We start from the raw sequence: 20997 nt of genomic DNA on the forward strand, positions 1-20997 counted from the left end.
CAGATATAGTTAGTAGAATATTTAATTTAAAAGTAAAAGAATTAATGAATGAAGTTATTAAAAAAAAAGTTTTTGGAATGTGCATTGCTTACACATATGTTATTGAATTTCAAAAGAGAGGTCTACCACATATGCATTTATTATTGTATTTACATAAAAATGACAAGATTCAGACAACAGATGATGTTGATAAATTAATTATGGCAGAAATACCCGATGAAAAAACTAATACACGTTTATTTAATATAGTTAAACAATTTATGATACATGGACCTTGTGGTAAGCAAAATATGAATTCACCTTGTATGAACACAAATACTAAAAAGTGTTCAAAAAATTTTCCAAAGCAATTCACTAATGAAACGGAATTTAATAATACAGGTTATCCCATGTATAGACGAAGAAATGATGGTAAATCTATAATATATTCAAAAACAAGAATTGCTGATAATAGATTTGTAGTGCCCTACAATCCTTATTTGCTTTTAAAATTAAATGCTCATATTAACGTGGAACCTATATTTTCATCATTACATTCAGTTAAATATTTATTTAAATATTGTTATAAAGGACATGACTGTGCTCTTATCGAAATGAAAAGTATCCCTAATACAACAGTTATTGAAAATGAGGAAAGCAAAGGGTCAAATAATATTAATGAAGAAAGTATTGTATATGATGAAATAAAACAATATATAAATACAAGATATGTATGTCCTCCGGAAGCAATGTATAGGATATTTGAGTTTCCACTTCATGATTTGTCACATACAATATATAGATTAGCTATTCATAATGAAAACGAACAGAACGTATATTTTAAAGAAGGTCAAGAAGAACAATTTTTAAATAAGAAAGTCCATACTACACTTACTGCATGGTTTGAATTAAATAAAATTGATGTAGAAGCGAGGAGTTTGCTATATCTTGATATCCCTCAGCACTATGTTTTTAATAAAAGTACAAAAAAGTGGACTAAACGAAAAATTTCAAGGAAACCTATCATAAGTAGAATTTATTTAGTTAGTCCACGTCAACGTGAAAAATTCCATCTTCGATTACTGCTATTGCATGTGAAAGGTCCTACATCATTTTCGGATATACGAACAGTTAATAATGTTGTTTTTCCGACATTTTTTGAAGCCGCTAAAGAAAGGCAATTAATATCAACTGACGATGAATGCAATAAATGTCTTAATGAAGCTTGCAAAATACAATTACCGAAAGCAATTTGTGAACTTTTTGCTTACATATGTATATATCATAATCCAATTAATGCTAGAGAATTGTATGAAAAGTATAAAATGCATTTTTATTTTCCTAGAATGCAACAAGATGAAGGAGAGTTGTGGGCATTACAAACAATTAATAATATTTTAATAATGAATTCCTTTTCGTTACACGATTTTAATTTGCCAACAATAAAAAATATGTCCGACTTTCAAATACTTAACAGTCACTTTAATTTTCAACTTACAAACGACAGTGATAATGAAAGACTTTTTAACTCTTTAACTGAAAGTCAAAAATATATATTTGATTCTGTGATAAATGCAGTTAATAATGAAAATATAGAAAACAGAAATTTTTTCATTGATGGTCCTGGAGGTTGTGGGAAAAGCTATTTACTCAATGTATTAATTGGATATTTCAATATGAATAAAATTCCTGTTTTAGCTGTGGCATGGACAGGAATAGCAGCAAATTTATTAATTAATGGTAAAACTGTACACACAGTATTCAAGTTACCGTTAACAATAAACGAACAAACAACATGCAATATACGATCAAACACAATTGAAGGTAATAAAATTAAAAATTGTAAAGTTATAATTTGGGATGAGATAACAATGACTTCCAAATATGCATTTGAAGCTGTAGATAGGTTATTAAAAGACTTATGTGACAAAAATAAAAGTTTCGGCAACAAAATTATAATTACTTCAGGTGATTTCAGACAAACATTGCCAATTGTTAGACATGGAAACAGAACACTAATTGTAAATAACTGTGTTAAGAGAAGCAATTTATGGTCAAATTTTCAATGTTTTACGTTAAGTGAAAATATAAGACTATGTAATGATGATAAAGATTTCAACTTATGGCTCTTAGAGGTTGGAAATGGAAAATCTAATAACTTCTTTGAAGAAGAAAATCAAGCAAAATTATTGCCTAGTGAAATAATATGCAATAGTGACATAGTAACAGAAATTTATGGTAATGAAATCAATCCAAATGAACTTGATATACACGAAAAGGTCATATTAGCGCCGCGGAATAATGATGTATTTGAATTAAACAATGAAATTCTTGAAAGAATTAATGGTGAAAGTAGGGAATATTTAAGTATAGATTTCTGTGAGGAAGATGAAGAAGATAATACATTAAGTACACTAGTACCAACCGAAGTTTTAAATACACTAACTCCAAATGGACTACCACCTCATAAATTAAATTTAAAGATAGGAGCAATAGTAATACTATTAAGAAATGTTAATTTAGAAAAAGGACTTTGTAATGGAACAAGATTAAGAATCATAAAATTAGAAAACTATACCATTTATGCCGAAATACTTACCGGAAATTATAAAAATGAAATTGTTATATTGCCGCGAATAACATTGTCTCCTTCGAATGAAGAAATACCCTTTAAAATGTCGAGAAAACAATTCCCCATAAGACTAGGATTTGCTTTGACGATAAACAAATCTCAAGGCCAATCATTTAAAAAAGTAGGATTATACTTACCATCACATGTATTTAGTCATGGACAATTTTATGTTGGTGTGTCGAGAGTAAAATCTAAAAATAATCTAAAAGTACTATTAACAGCAAATTCACGTATTACTGATGATAATAATAATAAAGAATACTATGTTAAAAACATTGTTTATACTGAAGTTTTAGATTAATATTGCACCCATGAACAACATTTTGAGGTTTAATAATTATATACAATAAAAAACAGCAATGATCTTGAAATGAGCAAGGTTAACTATGTATTAAAAAAAATGAATGACTGCGCTGAAGAAAATCGGCTGCGTCTTTTAAGGAATACTAAATTAATGACAAAAAATAATAAAAACAATTGAAGAGCAAAAATGAAAGACAGCGCTGAACAATATCGGCTGCGTCTTTTAAGGAATACTAAATTAATGACAAAAAATAATAAAAACAATTAAAGAGCAAAAATGAAAGACAGCGCTGAACAATATCGGCTGCGTCTTTTAAGGAAGACTAAATTAATAACCAATAATGATAAAACCTATCAAAGTACAATATTAAAAGACAGCGCTGAATAATATCGGCTGCGTCTTTTAAGGAAGGCTGAATTAATAACCAATAATGATAAAACCTATCAAAGTACAATATTAAAAGACAGCGCTGAACAATATCGGCTGCGTCTTTAAATGACAACAAAATAATAATTATAAGAAATAATAAAAACCATTGAAGAGCAATAATTAAATAATGCATTTATATAAGATAATCCAAAATATCTTATGTAGTAATCCTACAGGTAATAGTGTATATTGGGTTTTTACATATATCTTAATAATTAAATCAACTACTTTACAGGGATGCCAGCAGGCGGAGGATTTTCGATCCCACCACGCGACCACTTCTACCCCCACTATACCTACCGGCGGAGGAAACGGAGAATACACGGCAATGATAGCCTTTTTCTGTTTTCTGTTATAAAGGTGAATACTAACCTAAACTGGGCGTAAGAGGCGCGAAATTCAAACGCATATTTAAAATCATTTAGGTAATTATTACTCTATTATTTATTATTATCTATTATTTTTAACAATTAATTGTGCGAACCTTAATACAATTATTTAATATTCTTTTTAATAATCACACTCTCTGTAAAAAGTCGTGCTTAATTTTATTAGTTTTTTATTGTTTTATAATTAAATATATAATTTTATTATTTAATAAATTTAAAATTTATTATTAAATTATTAATATACATGCATGTTAATTAAAAACTAAAAATTTTTTGTATTTTATAGACAGTAATTTAAATTATTTTAATATTTGTTTGTTTTTTAGATACTTTTTTTAAAAGTCGTTTTTTATTACAATTTTTATAAATATTTATACTGTTCTCTAAATTTGAATTAGTTAAAAATAATTAATTTTATAGTAAAAAATCAGTCACTGATTCAAATTTATTATGTAAATAAGTTTAAAAAAATTATCGAATTAATAGAAATTTTGTGAAATTCAACTGAAAATAATTAAATTTGTTTAAGAATTTCATTAAAAACTTTTTAACATAACGAATTTTCAAAGTATTTTAATTTAATAATTGAGAAATAATTAAATTGTATAAAAAGTCATATGCTAATGTATTGATGTTTCTTAGTGCGAAGATTAATAATTAAAATTTTTATTAGTTAATTTAAAAAAGATACACACTTAAAATATTTTAATAGAATTAAATTTTCGCAAAATTTTATTGAAAATCCTAAAAAAATAAGATTTTTGAAATTTTTCAATTCTATTGAAAATAATTAAATTATTTTAAAGAATTTTATTTAAATTTCTCGAAAATAATCGAGGAAAGTTTGTCATTGTAATTATAATTTTACTTTCAAAATATAAAGTCTCTCTTAAAGTTTTAAATCAATTTTTTGCTTCTAAAAGTTATATTAATATATTATTATTCAAGAATTATAATTATAAAGCTTCTCTTGAATTTTTATAGTTTTAAATTTCTGAATGTTAATATAATTGACATTTATTTATTTATTTCTTGAGCAAATTAAATTTTTATTTATTATTAAATTATTAATATACATGCATGTTAATTAAAAACTAAAAATTTTTTGTATTTTATAGACAGTAATTTAAATTATTTTAATATTTGTTTGTTTTTTAGATACTTTTTTTAAAAGTCGTTTTTTATTACAATTTTTATAAATATTTATACTGTTCTCTAAATTTGAATTAGTTAAAAATAATTAATTTTATAGTAAAAAATCAGTCACTGATTCAAATTTATTATGTAAATAAGTTTAAAAAAATTATCGAATTAATAGAAATTTTGTGAAATTCAACTGAAAATAATTAAATTTGTTTAAGAATTTCATTAAAAACTTTTTAACATAACGAATTTTCAAAGTATTTTAATTTAATAATTGAGAAATAATTAAATTGTATAAAAAGTCATATGCTAATGTATTGATGTTTCTTAGTGCGAAGATTAATAATTAAAATTTTTATTAGTTAATTTAAAAAAGATACACACTTAAAATATTTTAATAGAATTAAATTTTCGCAAAATTTTATTGAAAATCCTAAAAAAATAAGATTTTTGAAATTTTTCAATTCTATTGAAAATAATTAAATTATTTTAAAGAATTTTATTTAAATTTCTCGAAAATAATCGAGGAAAGTTTGTCATTGTAATTATAATTTTACTTTCAAAATATAAAGTCTCTCTTAAAGTTTTAAATCAATTTTTTGCTTCTAAAAGTTATATTAATATATTATTATTCAAGAATTATAATTATAAAGCTTCTCTTGAATTTTTATAGTTTTAAATTTCTGAATGTTAATATAATTGACATTTATTTATTTATTTCTTGAGCAAATTAAATTTTTATTAGTATTATCAAGTACATAATTAATTATTACTGCGTATTATTTTTAAAAATTTTAATAAAATTCTTCGCAAGAATTCAATTATTTTCATAAATAATAACATTCTTTGAAAGGATTCAATTACTTTTATATATTATAGTAAAATTCTTTGCAGAAATTTATTTAATATCAATACATTTTAATAAAATTGAATTAATCAAATTTTTAATTATAATTATGAACAGATAAGATTATTTTAACAAATTGAAAATATTCTTTGTTTAATTCAATTATTTTCCAAACTTTTTAATAAAAATTATTAAAAAAAATTATTTTCAAAAAATTTAAAGCAACTCGTCAAAAGAATTTTATTGTTCATAATAACTCTAATAAAAAATTTTGAAGCCATTTGTAGATTTATTAAAGTTCAAAATGAAATAAATTTAGAATTAATGGAAAAAAAAACCAGAAAATAACCGAGAATTTTGTTGAACAAAAATAGTAGACACCCTGATTAATAATTATTGCATTAATAATAAAAGAATAAATCACATTTATTTTAATTGTAATAACTAAATTTTTTGAAAGATCAGAATTAGCTAATTTTATAGAATTATAAATAAGAAACTAAAAAAACTAATAAAATTAAGAACGACTTTTTACAGAGAGTGTGATTATTAAAAAGAATATTAAATAATTGTATTCAGGTTCGCACAATTAATTGTTAAAAATAATGAACGTAATCTAAAAATGCCAATAAAAACTGTAACAGAATTTAATATGTTTATAATCTTAGGTTTATTTAAGTAAAAAAATTATTTTTATAATATTGCAGAATTTTTTATTCTGGAAAATTTATTGAGATAAATTAGTGTTTTCAAAGAATGCAAATTATACAATTTTATCATTGTGAGAATTAAATTATTATATTTTCAATAATATTAAATATTATTTTTTAATATTTTAATATTAAATAATCTAAAAAATTATAATAGTTAAATAAAGAAAGTAAATTAATAGAGAAATAGTTGTAATAATTAAAATATGTAATACTGGTGATTAATATGAATTTAAATAATTATTATAATATGTTTGAGAATAATTTGCTACCGTTGTTAATAAAAGTGATAATAAAATATTAATTTCATTAAATTTTATAGATTTAATTTATCACTATTAAATAATAGAGTAATAATTACCTAAATGATTTTAAATATGCGTTTGAATTTCGCGCCTCTTACGCCCAGTTTAGGTTAGTATTCACCTTTATAACAGAAAACAGAAAAAGGCTATCATTGCCGTGTATTCTCCGTTTCCTCCGCCGGTAGGTATAGTGGGGGTAGAAGTGGTCGCGTGGTGGGATCGAAAATCCTCCGCCTGCTGGCATCCCTGCTACTTTAACATGTTTTTAAATATATTTTGTTATATATTTCAGATGATGGAATTATGTATAACACATCTGTGCAAGCTTAACAGCGACGTGTCAGTGTTACTACTAAACATTTGCAGATGCAACAGAATAGTATTATATATGTATATAACTAAATTAAATCAGGCTTTATGTAACATTTTTTAGTTTATTTAATATTTTTTGTATATACAATTTTTTAGTATTAAATATAACTGTTATTTTTTTTGTATTAACTTCGATTGATATTATAATTTATTTTTTCTTTGTGAACAAGAAAACCCATGTATATTCTTTTTTCAGTATGTAGTAAAATATAATAAATTCTGAAAAGAGAACTGGATCCAGTTCTAAAACGTCAAATTAAGAAATTTTTAATTGACATGTCCTTTTGGAGATCGTGAGTAAATTATCACGTACTTCTTCGAGGGATAAAATTGGTTAAACCTATTTTCTCTCATATTTTATAGAAAAATATTAAATACGTATTGTTTTAATATTCAATTAATAACACTACTGGCCATGCGTAATAATGATAGAACACTACTGCGCATGCGTAATATTAATAGAACACTACTGCGCATCCGTAACATTGACAGAACACTACTGCGCATGCGTAATATTGACAGAACACTACTGCGCATGCGTAACATTGACAGAACACTACTGCGCATGCGTAATATTGACAGAACACTACTGCGCATGCGTAACATTGGCAGAACACTACTGCGCATGCTTAATATTGGCAGAACACTACTGCGCATGCTTAATATTGGCAGAACACTACTGCGCATGCGTAACATTGACAGAACACTACTGCACATGCGTAACATTGACAGAACACTACTGCGCATGCGTAATATTGGCAGAACACTACTGCGCATGCGTAACATTAACAGAACACTACTGCGCATGCGTAACATTGATAGAACACTACTGCGCATGCCTGACATTGATAGAACATTACTGCGCATGCGTAACATTGGCAGAACACTACTGCGCATGCGTAATATTGGCAGAACACTACTGCGCATGCGTAATATTGGCAGAACACTACTGCGCATGCGTAACATTGGCAGAACACTACTGCGCATGCGTAACAGTGATAGAACACTACTGCGCATGCGTAACAGTGATAGAACACTACTGCGCATGCGTAATATTGACAGAACACTACTGCGCATGCGTAACATTAACAGAACACTACTGCGCATGCGTAATATTGGCAGAACACTACTGCGCATGCGTAACATTGGCAGAACACTACTGCGCATGCGTAACATTGGCAGAACACTACTGCGCATGCGTAATATTGACAGAACACTACTGCGCATGCGTAATATTGGCAGAACACTACTGCGCATGCGTAACATTAACAGAACACTACTGCGCATGCGTAACATTGATAGAACACTACTGCGCATGCCTGACATTGATAGAACATTACTGCGCATGCGTAACATTGACAGAACACTACTGCGCATGCGTAATATTGATAGAACACTACTGCGCATGCCTGACATTGATAGAACATTACTGCGCATGCGTAACATTGACAGAACACTACTGCGCATGCGTAATATTGGCAGAACACTACTGCGCATGCGTAACATTAACAGAACACTACTGCGCATGCGTAACATTAACAGAACACTACTGCGCATGTGTGATTTGTGAATATGTATACATTTGTGTTAATATTATTTTTAAAAGATATACATATATATACGGCTAGGGTCGGTCGGTCGGTCGGTCGGTCGGTCGTTCTTCAACTTAATATAATAAGAGATATTTTAAGTAATATTAATGGAATAAGTAGTACAAAAGTATTAAGGTCAGACTTTTAAATTTTTTTTAATTTTAATCATTTTTTATAGAAAACACCAGATAATTTTTTTTTTTAATTTTACTTCAGACAAATCTAAAGAATTTTTTCTTTTTCTGAAAAAAATTTATTAATATGAAGTAAGAGATTGAGAAATTGAGAAAAATAGTAGTAAACGTAATTTTAAGTCAGACAAACCTAAAGAATTTTTTTCTTAAAATTAAAAAAAAGAGAAATAGTAAATAAGAGATTTATAAATAGAGAAAAGTAGTAGTAAAGGTAATTTTAAGTCAGACAAAGTTAAAGCTCTTTTTCTAAAATAAAAAAAATAAATTGAACACTTTGACTAGTAGTAAATGTAATTTTAAGTCAGACAAACCTAAAGAATTTTTTCTGAAAAAAATTGATTAATAGGAACGAAGAGATTTAAAAATAGTGAAAAATAGTAGTAAACGTAATTTTTAGTCAGACGAACGTAAAGAATTTGGTCTTTAAATTAAAAAAAAAGAAATAGCAAATGAGAGATTTAAAAATAGAGAAAAGTAGTAGTAAACGTAATTTTAAGTCAGACAAAGTTAAAGAACTTTTTCTTAAAAAAAAATAAAAAATAAATAAATAGAGAAATGCGAAATGAGAAATTTAGAAATAGAAAAAAATAGGGGTGCCTTTTTAAGCTCAGTTAAAATTTGTTTCACGTTTCAGGACATCAGGCATTTCATCCCTTCCACTTTGGACCTCGACCATTTCCCTTTGGGCATCCACAAGATCCATTGGGATTCAAGTTATCCGGTAAGTCGATACTCCTTAATCGAAGGCCTCCACCAATCCCCCAATGACAAATTTTCTAGCTCCAATATCACCCCCCTAGGAGTATAAGCGAGTAAGTGAGAGAGAGAGAGAGAGAGTTGGGTTCACTTCTTCTTCTTCATCGTAGAGCGCTTCAACGTCGATAGATAACTAAGTTTTCCAACCCAACCTAAACTCCACCTCTCACCGACTTCGTGGCTGCCACTGTTGCAACGAGGGTGTCAAAATTGAGCGGCAACGTGGCACCCGCTCAAAATTGAGTTTTGCCACGTCTAAGTGGAAGAGGACTCTGATTAATCCCTACACCAACGTCTTTTCCAGATGGAACTTTCCAAGACCTTCATGGTTACCTTACATGAAAAGTTATTTTCAAATAGTTAACACCTTCTGTTATTAGAGAAACGCTCTAAACATTACAAATATTCTAAAACACTTCGAATTCCCCGATAAATAATTAAAAATGTAAATAAAACTGAAAATGAAAATAAAATTAATAAAATGGAAATAAATAAAATAAAACTGAAAATGATAATAAAATAAATAAAATAAATATAAACAAATCAAATAAAACTGAAAATGAAAATAAAATGAATAAAATGGAAATAAATAAATAAAATGAAATTCAAAATAAAATTAATAAAATGGAAATAAATAAATAAAATAAAACTGAAAATAAAAATTAATTAAATAAAACTAAATAAATCAAATAAAACTGAGAATGAAAATAAAATGAATTAAATAAAAATAAGTAAATAAATTAGCACTGAAAATAAAAAAATTAAATTAAAATTTATTCTACATACATATAATGTATTTATTTGAAAAAAATATTATTTGACACATTATTTTCTCTCTAACACACTTTGTTTGGAAATACATTTTCTAAAACCACCTGTTTTTTAAGATTACGTTTGTTTAAAAGTTTACATTTTGGTCCCATAAACGGTAAAAAGCGTCTACTTCTAGAAAATACTAGAAAATCAGTAGTATAAGTAAATTTTAGTCGGACAAATAGAAACAAACGCCTATTTTTACAAAATATTTGACAAAAAGTGGAAAAAAATCGATTATAGTCAGGTAAATGGAAATAAACAACTTTTCTAACAGAGCAAATTTTTTTAATACAGAAAAGTAGTAGAAGTAAATTTTAGTCCGGCAAACGTAAAGTTCCTCTTTATAAAAAATTATTAAATTTTAGTCAGGCTGATTATAAAAAGTTCTTTTACCTTAGAAAAGGCGATTTTTTTTAAAATCAGTAAAAAAAAATTTTAGTCAAACAAATGAAATTCCTTCATAAAAAACATAAATTATAAAGTAGATTTCAGTCAGACAGCGGGGAAAAGGCTCCTTCTCTGAAAAATACTAGTAAAAAGTAGTAAGAGTAGTTTTTAGTCAGACGAATGAAAGATGTCCTTTTACAAAAAAGTGAATTATAAAGTAGTAAAAGCAGATTTTAGTCAGACAACGGGGAACAATCTCCTTATTTTAAAAATATTAGTAAAAAAGTAGTAAAAGTAGATTCTAGTCAGACATCGGGGAAAAATACCCTTCTTTTCAAAATATTAGTAAAAAGTAGTAAAAGTAATTTTTAGTCAGACAAATATAAAAAAAACTTCCTGCTTGTTCAATAAATTTTAGTCAGATACATGTGTAAAATGCTCCTCGAAAAAATGTTCGTAGCAAGTAGTAAAAGTAAATTTTAGTCCGCCACAAGAAAATAAATACCTTTTCTATAAAAAAAAAGTTTTTTACTAGATATAAAAGTAGTAGAAGTTATTTCTAGTCAGACAATTGTAAAATACTTATAAATAGAAAATACTGAAATTAGTAGTATAAGTAAATTTTTGTCAGACAAATGAAGAAAATCTCTTTTTTTAATGAATAGTGCTGAAAAAGTAGTAGAAGTAATGTTTAATCAGACAAATTTTTAAAAGGTTTTTAAGACTGAATTCTGAAAAAAAATTCGTATTTTAATTAAAAGCAGTGAAAAAAATAGTAGAAGTAAATTTTAATCCGAAAAATGTGAAAAAAGCTCTTCCTAAAAAATTCTAGTAAAAAGTACTATAAAGCAATTTTGGTCGTGTCATTTGGAGAAAAAATCGACTTCTAGTAAATAGGATCAAAAAGAAAAGTTTAGTCAAATAAATATAAAATGCGACACTAGCTAAAAAAATACTGAAAAAGTAGTGAAAGAAAATTTTACCCAGACAAATTGGAAAAAATGTTTTCTGTTTAAAAATATTACCAAAAAAGTAGTATTAGTAAATTTTGGTTAGGCAAATCAGAAATAAATTTCTCCTTATCAAACGTATTACCAAAAAAGTAGTACATGTCTATTTTAGTCAGACAAGTGGAAAAAATTTCTTCTGTTTAAAAATATTATCAAAAAAGTAGTATAAGTAAATTTTGGTCAGACAAATCTAAAATAAATTTCTCCTTATCTAACGTATTAACAAAAAAGTAGTACAAGTAAATTTTAGTCAGACAAGTGGAAAAAAGCTCCTTGTCTTCAAAAATACTGAAAGAAAGTGGTATAAGTAAATTTCGGTCAGACGAGAAAAGAAACTCCTTTTTCTCAAAAATATTGAAAAAAGTAGTATAAATAAATTTTAGTCTGCCAATTTAAAAAAATCCTTTTTTTGTATTATTTCTTAACTTGTTTCAATTATTTATATACTTTTTTCACATAATTACGTACCTGCATAAAGTGATACAAATAAAATTTAGTCAGACATATCGAAAAAACCCTTTAATTGTCTCCTAAGCACTAAAAGAAATTTTAAAGTAGACAATCAATTCTTGTTCATTGTATGTAAGTGGTAAAAGACACTTTTACTCAGACCAAACAAAAAGAAACCCCCTTTCATCCCCGCCTTACAAAAAAAAAAAAATCCAAATGAATAAAAATTTCTCAGGTAAAAATTGAATAGACTTATAGTCGTTTTGATTGGATAGTTGACGATTTGAGATTGTTTGGAGGGAAAGGGTTTTTGTATATGTGTGTTTGTGTGTGTGTGAGAGAGTAGGTCGTCTGATTTCTCATCCCTCTCGAAAAGGGCTTTGTGAAAGTGGAGGAAGAGGGGTGAAAATAGAGGCCTGGGTTTTGGAAGGGGTAGAAAGCTCCGTTAAGCCGCTTATCATGCCGAAACAATACACTGTTGGTGCACCAGTATCAGTACTCTTCCTCTCACACCCACACATATATATATACAGTGGGCTATAGTCTCATCAAAATTTTGGAGCTTTCAACGAATTCCAATGGAATTCATGCCTCCAGACTAAACTCGGCGTCGAGGTTAATCGCACTCGAAAAACGTTCGGATTTGCCACCAAAAAAAAGAACAAACAAAAAAAAAAGCAACAAACAAAAAAATTTCCCAACCTATGACAGATTTGATTTTACGAGAATGAATCGATTTTATTATTAAACTTGCTTTTTTCAAAAGACAAAAATAAAAAAAATTTCAAAATACATTTCTATAATTTTTTATTTTTTGAATATAAAGGAAAATGAAATAAAAATAAATTTATAGATAGATACATCTCAGCAAGAAAAAAAAATATTGAGATAGAAAATACCAATGTTTATTTATAATTTTTTCGGTAAAAATTATGATAAAATAGTTTTTTATTGATTAGTAGATTGGCGCCACTTTCTGTGAACCCTTTGACTATAATGTAGTTCGTCGATTTTAACACAGATTGCGCCGCTGTCCAGTCTAGAGAGTGGTCATTTAAATTTACCCCTTTTTCGTATTTGTTGAGAAGAAGGGATGGAGAAACAGTGGATAGGTATCGTCGATGTTCTGTGTGAGTGTATTTCGAGGGAGATGGTTTATTAGATATCAGCGGCTAAAGGTTGATAAGGATGAAGTGGGATAGAGACACCAGTGGCGTGTCTACTTTTGTAGGGTTGTTAAGGTGCCCATTGAGGTGTAACTAGGGGGATGTTATTAAATTTCGTTTCCTCTCACTCAAGTGCAAGGGGACGAATTTTATAAGTTTTCTCAAGCGTCAAGATATTTCACTTCACATTTCTCTATATTGACCACTTACACATCACGAAATTAATTTTAATTATATTCTCTTTGTTTAATAAAAATTTTATTTTTTATTTTTAAAAAATTTGTTGGAATAGAAATTAAGAAAATTATGAAATTATTTTTTAAATATAAGTAGTACAAACAAATAATAATCAGACAGGAAGTTTGTATTTTTTTCCTCGTATTTAATTTTATTATTTTTTATTTATTTTTTTTCGTATTTATTTTTTTTAAGGAAAAAAAAAGAAAAATGTTCAGTGGTACAAGTAAATTTCGATCAGACAGAAGTGATTTGAAACATTTTTGATTAAATATAAGTGGTACAAACAAATAATAGTCAGACATGAAGTTTGTATTTTTCCCTCGTATTTTGGAGAAAAAAATTTTTTCAGTTGTACAAGTAAATTTTGATCAGACAGAAGTGATTTGAAACATTTTTATTTCAATATAAGTAGTACAAGTAAATAATAGTCAGACATGAAGTTTGTATTTTTCCCTTGTATTTTGGAAGAAAAAAAAAATTTTGAGTAGTACGAATAAATTTTGATTAGACAGAAGTGATTTGAAACATTTTTGTTTAAGTATAAGTAGTACAAATAAATAATAGTCAGACAAGAAGTTTGTAATTATTGTTGCTTTTCTATAAGTAGTAAAAGTTATTTTAATAAAGAAAAGGTCTGAAATATTAACTATTTCTTCGTATTTAATTCTTTCATTCTGTCTGTCCACACTTTAAAGTTAGTATTTGTGTATTCTTTTGTTTTTTTTTCTTTAAAAAATATTATTTGACAAATCGAAAAAATGCAGCTATTTTTTCATGTTTTTTAATAAAACAATATTTGAAATTAGAAAATATAAAAAAATTATGATTAACAAATAAATTTTGTCTATTACATGCTTTTTTCTATAACAAATTTCGTTTGACTGATCTAAATTATGCAAATTTTTCTCCTTTTTATTTATAAAAAATAGAAAATTGTTAACTTTTATAAAAAATTATAATTAAGAAATAGGAAATATTTTATGCATATTTTTTATTTCACAATAACAATATTGTTCAAAAAAATGTTCTTCTTTATTTATGAATTTCTTTAATTGTAAAATTATTGGAAAACATGAAGAACTTTTTTTTTAAATAAATATTTAAATATTATTTTTCCGTAGGAATTAAAATTTTTCAAAACATTCAAATTCAAATGTATTTAATTTCAATAACTTATAAGAATGTTTTATAATAATTAAAAATGACCGAGTGATAAAATTATTGTTTTCTAAATTACACTTTCTAAATTATTTTGATCATTTCAAATAAATTATTATTTTCTACAATTTTATGAAAATAATTGAATTGTTTGAAAAAATTCTATTATTTGTAAAAATAATTGAATTATTAGAAAGGAATTTATAAAAAAATTTTGTAAATAATTAAATTCCTGAGAAATTTTTATTATTTGTGAAAATAATTAAATGTTTGCGTAATATTTTTGGGAATTTGAAATTTATTTAAAAATAATTAAACTTTAGGGAAGAATTTTGTTATTTATCAAGATAATTGGGATTTTGACGGGAATTTTTTTTAAATTTGAAAGATAATTGAATTTTATGAGAAGAATTTTATAACTCTTGAAAATAATTGAATTTCTGCAATTATTTGTAATTTTTCCAAAATTGAAATTTTTTTTTGTTCAATAGTAAAAGTAGCTTTCTGTCATACTAACTTTTTTGTTATTTACTTCTTTTAGTTCGAAAATTTATTAAATTCTTTTTAATCCTAGTAGTAGAAGTCCGTTTTTAATCAGACAAAAATATAAAATTGGTTATTTAGAAGAAAATAAAACTAACAATTGAAAGAAGCTCAAAGTTTTGTTTATTGTAAGTAGTAGAGCTTAGATTACGTCAGAAAATGCAGTATCTCAATTGTTCAAAACAATTTTAATTTTTTATTTTTAAATAATTGTTGACAAATAATAATCTTTGTAAAATTTACAAAAATTTTTGAATTATTACATTTTTTAGTATTTTTTTCAAAATTATTTTTCTTTCGTGTTTTAAAGCAAAAGAAATTTTTTTTCAGTAGTGTAAGTAGATTTCGATCAGACGGAAGTGTTTTTAGAAACATTTTTCTTTAATTATCAGTAGTATAAACAAATATAAGTCAGACAGAAGGTTCATAATTATTGTTTATTTTCTATCAGTAGTAAAAGTCATTTTAGTCAGACAGAAGGTAAAAATATTTTTTCTCTAAAAAGAAATTTGAGGACTTTTACTACTTGAAGTTTTGTCGTTTTTCTCATATTTACGAGAAAGAGAGAAAATTTTTCAGTAGTAAAAGCAGTTTTTAGTCCTACTTCGTTTTTTGAAAAAAATATAAAACTAGCAATCGAAATGAACGTCAGTATTTTTATTGCAAGTAGTAGAGCTTAGATTAAGTCAGACAGTGCCTTATTTTAATTTTTCATAAGTAGTAGATGTAAATTTTAGTCAGACAACTGAGACTTTCTTACAAATTTTCTTCTCAGTAGTAAAGTACGTTTTTAGTCAGACAAACGCATTAACTCTAGAATTTTTTTTTATCACAAGTAGTAAAAGTCCGTTCGAAGTCAGACAATTTCTTGAAATTAAAAATTTGCAATATAAAATAATGTTACAATAAAATTTTTAATGAAAAAATGAAATCAAACAAAAAAAATCAAAAATAAATAAAAAGAGTAATCTATCGAGTAGCTTATAATTTGGCCGTTATGAGTAAAGCTCTGCGGTGAAAGTAAAGAAGAAAGATCAACCAAAATGATTGTCCAAGTGCGCAAACAGAACGATAGGGTGGCTTATACTTCGTAGTTTAACGTTGGAAAAAGAAAGGAGGGAATGAAAAATCGCAAAGAGCCCGACGGATTCGAGTTAACAAGAACATCGCGCGAGCGCTTGTCCCATTCCACTTATTTCATTCGGCCCCCTTTTTGCCTTCGTGTCAATTAACCGCCAACGGAAGGCCGGAAAAATCGCGACCCCTGTTTCAATAAGGTGGCCTTTACCTCATTTGGGGGAGATTGTTAGGAGCACTTCGTTTAAAACTGTCTTTTCTCACAGATCTCTTTGCAGTAAATTCTTTTTTTTTCTTTTTCCTCCTCACTCAATATGGCAAGAGAAAAATCTCTCCCTCGTATACTTAAAATTGGCAGATGTAATTGTCCAAGTTTCTTTGCTCCCAACTACTTTTCTTATTAGAAAAAAAAACTTTTTCTTGAATAATACATTTATTATAATAATAATGTATTATATACAATAATTGAATATACATTAGTACTGGATCAATCTATCTACTTTTTGTATAATTATTATTTTTTGTATTTTTTAAAATTATTTTGTCACGGTATTTAAGTTTCGCCTAAAAAAAATATAAACAAGAAAGTAGTAAAAGAAGATTTTAGTCAGACAGAGGGGAAAAAGCTTCTCCCCCCAAAAAAAATACTGCTAATAGTAGTACAAGTAAATTTAAGTCAGACAAAAAGGAAAAAGGCCCTACTCTCACAAAAGACAAGGAAAAAAGTAGTATAAGTAAATTTTAGTCAGGCAAATGAAGAAAAGCGGTCCTTTCAATAAATAGAAGTAAAAAAGTAGTAGAAGTAAATTTTAGTCCAACTATATGAAAGAGGCTCCGATTAAAAATTCCTGTAAAAAGTAGTATAAAAAAGTTATGGTCCGGCATAAGAAAATAAATGCTTTTGCTATCAGAATAAGAGTAGTTTTTCACAACAGAAAAGTAGTAGAAGTAGTTTTTAGTCAGACACATGTGAAAAACTTCTTTCTTCTAAAAAATACTAAAATTAGTAGTATAAGTAATTTTTGGTCCGACAAAACTATAAAAAATGCTTCTTCTTTTTTTTTAAAATATTATTAAAATTAAAATATTTAAAAAATATATTAAATAAATAAAATTCATTTATTTCTTTATTTAAAGTTTTACATCGCCAAAAATAAAAATACAGTTCAGAGAAGAATTGAAGTGAAAATGCTTGATGAAATATTTTATAAAAGGGAACTGATTTTTGTTGGGAGAGATCATGAATGCTTCCATGCACGTGTTACTCAAGGGCAACCCTTCACAAAACTGGTCCTTTAAGGGAAGGCTTTTTAAGGGAATCCCTGTCCATCCCCATAGTGTCGAATCACAGCGGTTCCTTTAAATTCGCGTCACATTTCACCCCAAAGTCTTGTAAGGGTTGCTCGATGTCCTCAGTTCCCGTCTTTTAATCAGGTCCGGTGACCGGTCTTCGGGCTTTCTCGTAGCGACGGTAACTAATGATACCCTTCGTCTTTTCCACCTTCCTAACGTCTCACACTCATGTATCCTCTTCGTGAATGTGTGTGTGTGAGCGTGTCTCTTCTTCGCATTGAAATTAGAATCCACAAAATTGCCAATTTCACTCTTTTTTCACCGAAAGAGTAATTTTTCAAATAAAAAACTACTTCTTAAAGAATTTATTTTTTCTTTCTAAACAATTGGGGGGAAAAATTTATGTTTTTTGGAAAGAGGAGTCAAAATTATGGTCAAGATGATATTTAGTAAGTTTCTTGTAAGTGGTAAGAGCAAATTTTAGTCAGACGTTAAAAAGTAATTTTTTAATTGTGGTACAAGTGGAATAAACTTTTTTGATCAGACACTTAGCCAGATTTTTAGTCAGATTCTTCATGGTGCTATTATTTCCAGTAGTAAAAGTCCGTTTATAGTCGCAGACAGGTGGAAATTAATTTCTTTCCTGATCTATTTCAAAGTAAAAGAGAAAATAATTTCTTAATTTTTTTTTCGAAATAATTTTTTTGTAAAACTAATACTTATTCAATTTCTCTTTTCATTTTTAAACCATAGATTGAAAAATTTATGGATTTTTATAAAAAAAAGTTAATGTTAGTTATAAAGATGTTTAATACGTTTGCTGTAAGTAGAAAGAGTAGATTTTAGTCAGACATGTCGGTAATAATAAAAGTCGGTATATAGTGAGACAGGTAAAAGTTAATTTTCCTCTTGGTATTTTAAAGTAAAAGAAAAACAAATTTCTTAAACATTCTTCTCTTTTAATAAAATATTTTTTTTTGGTTAAAATAATACTTATTTAAAAATTTCTCTTTTATTTTTAAAATGTAGATTAAAAAATTGATGATTTTTAGAAAAAAAGTAAAATTACTGTCATAAAGATGTTTAATACGTTTACTGTAAGTAGAAAAAATAGAATAGAATAGAAATAAAATTCTATTCTGTTTTGTAAAAATAACACTTATTCAAAAATTTCCCTTTCATTTTTGAAAATATAGATTGGAGAGCAATGGTTTCTGTAGATTTTAAACCATAGATTTAAGTTTCTTAGAAAAAAAGTCGAAGTTACATTACAGTCATAACGATGTTTTATACATTTGCTGTAAGTAGTAAGAGCTGATTATAGTCAGACATAACAAACAAACTTTTTAAAGTTTGCTACAAGTAGAAAAAATATTTTTAGTCAGACGTCACTATATCTTTAGTTGCTATTGTCTCCAGTAGTAAAAGTCCGTTTATAGTCAGAAAAGTAAAAGTTAACTTATTTCCTATTATATTTTAGAGTAAAAGAAAAAATAATTCCTTTAAAATTCTTGAGTACTCAAATTCTTCTTTCTTTAAAAAAAATAATTTCTTTTTCGTAAAAGTGCCGGTAATATAGAAGTAGTTATTCAGAATTTTCGAGGACATCTCAGGGTTCGTGACGTTGGTATCGGTGCCAGAAACCTTTCCAGGGTGGCATTTTAGGGGTCGTTGCGATGCGATAATGAGAACGGGCGCAAAGGGTGGGTGTGCAAAGACATCCTAGCGACCGTTTCTCTCTACAACGCGATGAAAAGCAAAGGAGAATGAGAAGACGCGATAGACAAAGAGAACATTATAGTAGAGGAATAGTCAGAGGAGTGAAAGAGAGAAGCAGAGAGAGAGAGAAAGAGAATATTAGAGAGAGAAATTCTACAAGGGTTAACGCCTCGTATACCAAGAAGAAGGGCTTTTTAACTCCTGTTTTGCATAGATTTGAATAGATAAGAAAGGCGTGAAAATATACGCGAATTAATTTATTATGTGTATCTCTTAGATCCCAACCGAATTTTCAGGGCTTTAGGTTTAAATTCATCTTTTAAATTTCAAATTTTCGTTAAAAACTTTCGTAAATTGCTAATGAAATTTATTTATCATTGGAGGAAATTCCTTTTTTCAATTTCAGAGAAGTTTTTTTTTCTTTCTTGGAAAGAAAATTATTATTATTCATTAATAATTATAAAACAAGTCCTGTTCGACTAAAAACGAATTTATACTACTGATATTAAAATTAAAAGCTAATTTAATACTTATGTCTGATTAAAACCAGAATTAGAATTAGAACTGAAATTAGAATTAGATTTCGAATTAGAACTAGAATTAGATTTCGAATTGGAATTATAACTAGAATTAGAATTAGAATTGAAATTAGAACAAGAATTATAATTCGAATTTTAACTGGAATTAGAACTGGAACTTGAATGTAGAATTAGAATTGGAAGCGAAAGTAGAATTAAAAATAGAACAAAAATTAGAATTGGAATAAAAAATAGAATTAGAACTAGAACTTGAATTGGAATTAGAATTGGTAGTAAAACCAGAATTAGAACTAGAACTAGAACTGGAATTAGAATTAGAATTGAAAATAGAATTAGAACTACAATTGGAATTAGATTTCAAATTCGTAGTTGAATTAAAATTTAAATTAGAACTAGAATCAGAATAAAAATTCGAATTTTAACTAGAATTAGAACTAGATCTTGAATTGAAATTAGAATTAGAATTGTAAGTAGAAGTAGAATTAGAATTAGAACTAGAATTAGAATCGGAATTAAAAATAGAATTAAAACTAGAACTTGAATTGAAATTATAATTAGAATTGGTAGCAGAACCAGAATTAGAATTAGAATTGGAATTGGAATTGGAATTGGAATCGGAATTAGAATTAGAATAACAATTAAGATTCAAAAATATCATAAAGCGTTATTTTTGGCACTAGTTTTAACACATTATCATCTCACATTGTGAATGGTAGAACTAACACGTTTAGAACAAGTTGCTCGATAATACATCATCCCTTAAACTGAAGGGATCCCCCCTCCCCCCTCTCTTTTGGTACACCGAAGGCAACTAACCCTAGGGGCCGTAACGCTTAAGCTTAACATTTCTCACCCCCCACCCCATCCCTCTTTCATAGACTTAAAAGGGTGACGGGGTTCCTTCTTGAACCCTTTCTCTCTCACTTGGCATTCTTTCTCTCTGTCTT

General features: G+C 27.0%; 1 protein-coding gene across 1 annotated transcript in view; it reads left to right on the top strand.

Annotated features, from left to right (window-relative positions):
- The window catches only part of LOC122511114, a 31336-nt gene that overhangs the window by 748 nt on the left and 9591 nt on the right, over window positions 1-20997 (top strand). The window contains exons 3-5 of the mRNA XM_043626174.1: window positions 1678-1803; window positions 1948-2784; window positions 9531-9617. Coding sequence (XP_043482109.1) covers window positions 1678-1803; window positions 1948-2784; window positions 9531-9617 — 1050 coding nt within the window. The remainder of the gene's footprint in view (window positions 1-1677; window positions 1804-1947; window positions 2785-9530; window positions 9618-20997) is intronic.

Source organism: Leptopilina heterotoma, unplaced genomic scaffold (assembly GCF_015476425.1).
Source record: "Leptopilina heterotoma isolate Lh14 unplaced genomic scaffold, ASM1547642v1 Lhet_80, whole genome shotgun sequence".
Taxonomy (NCBI): domain Eukaryota; kingdom Metazoa; phylum Arthropoda; class Insecta; order Hymenoptera; family Figitidae; genus Leptopilina; species Leptopilina heterotoma.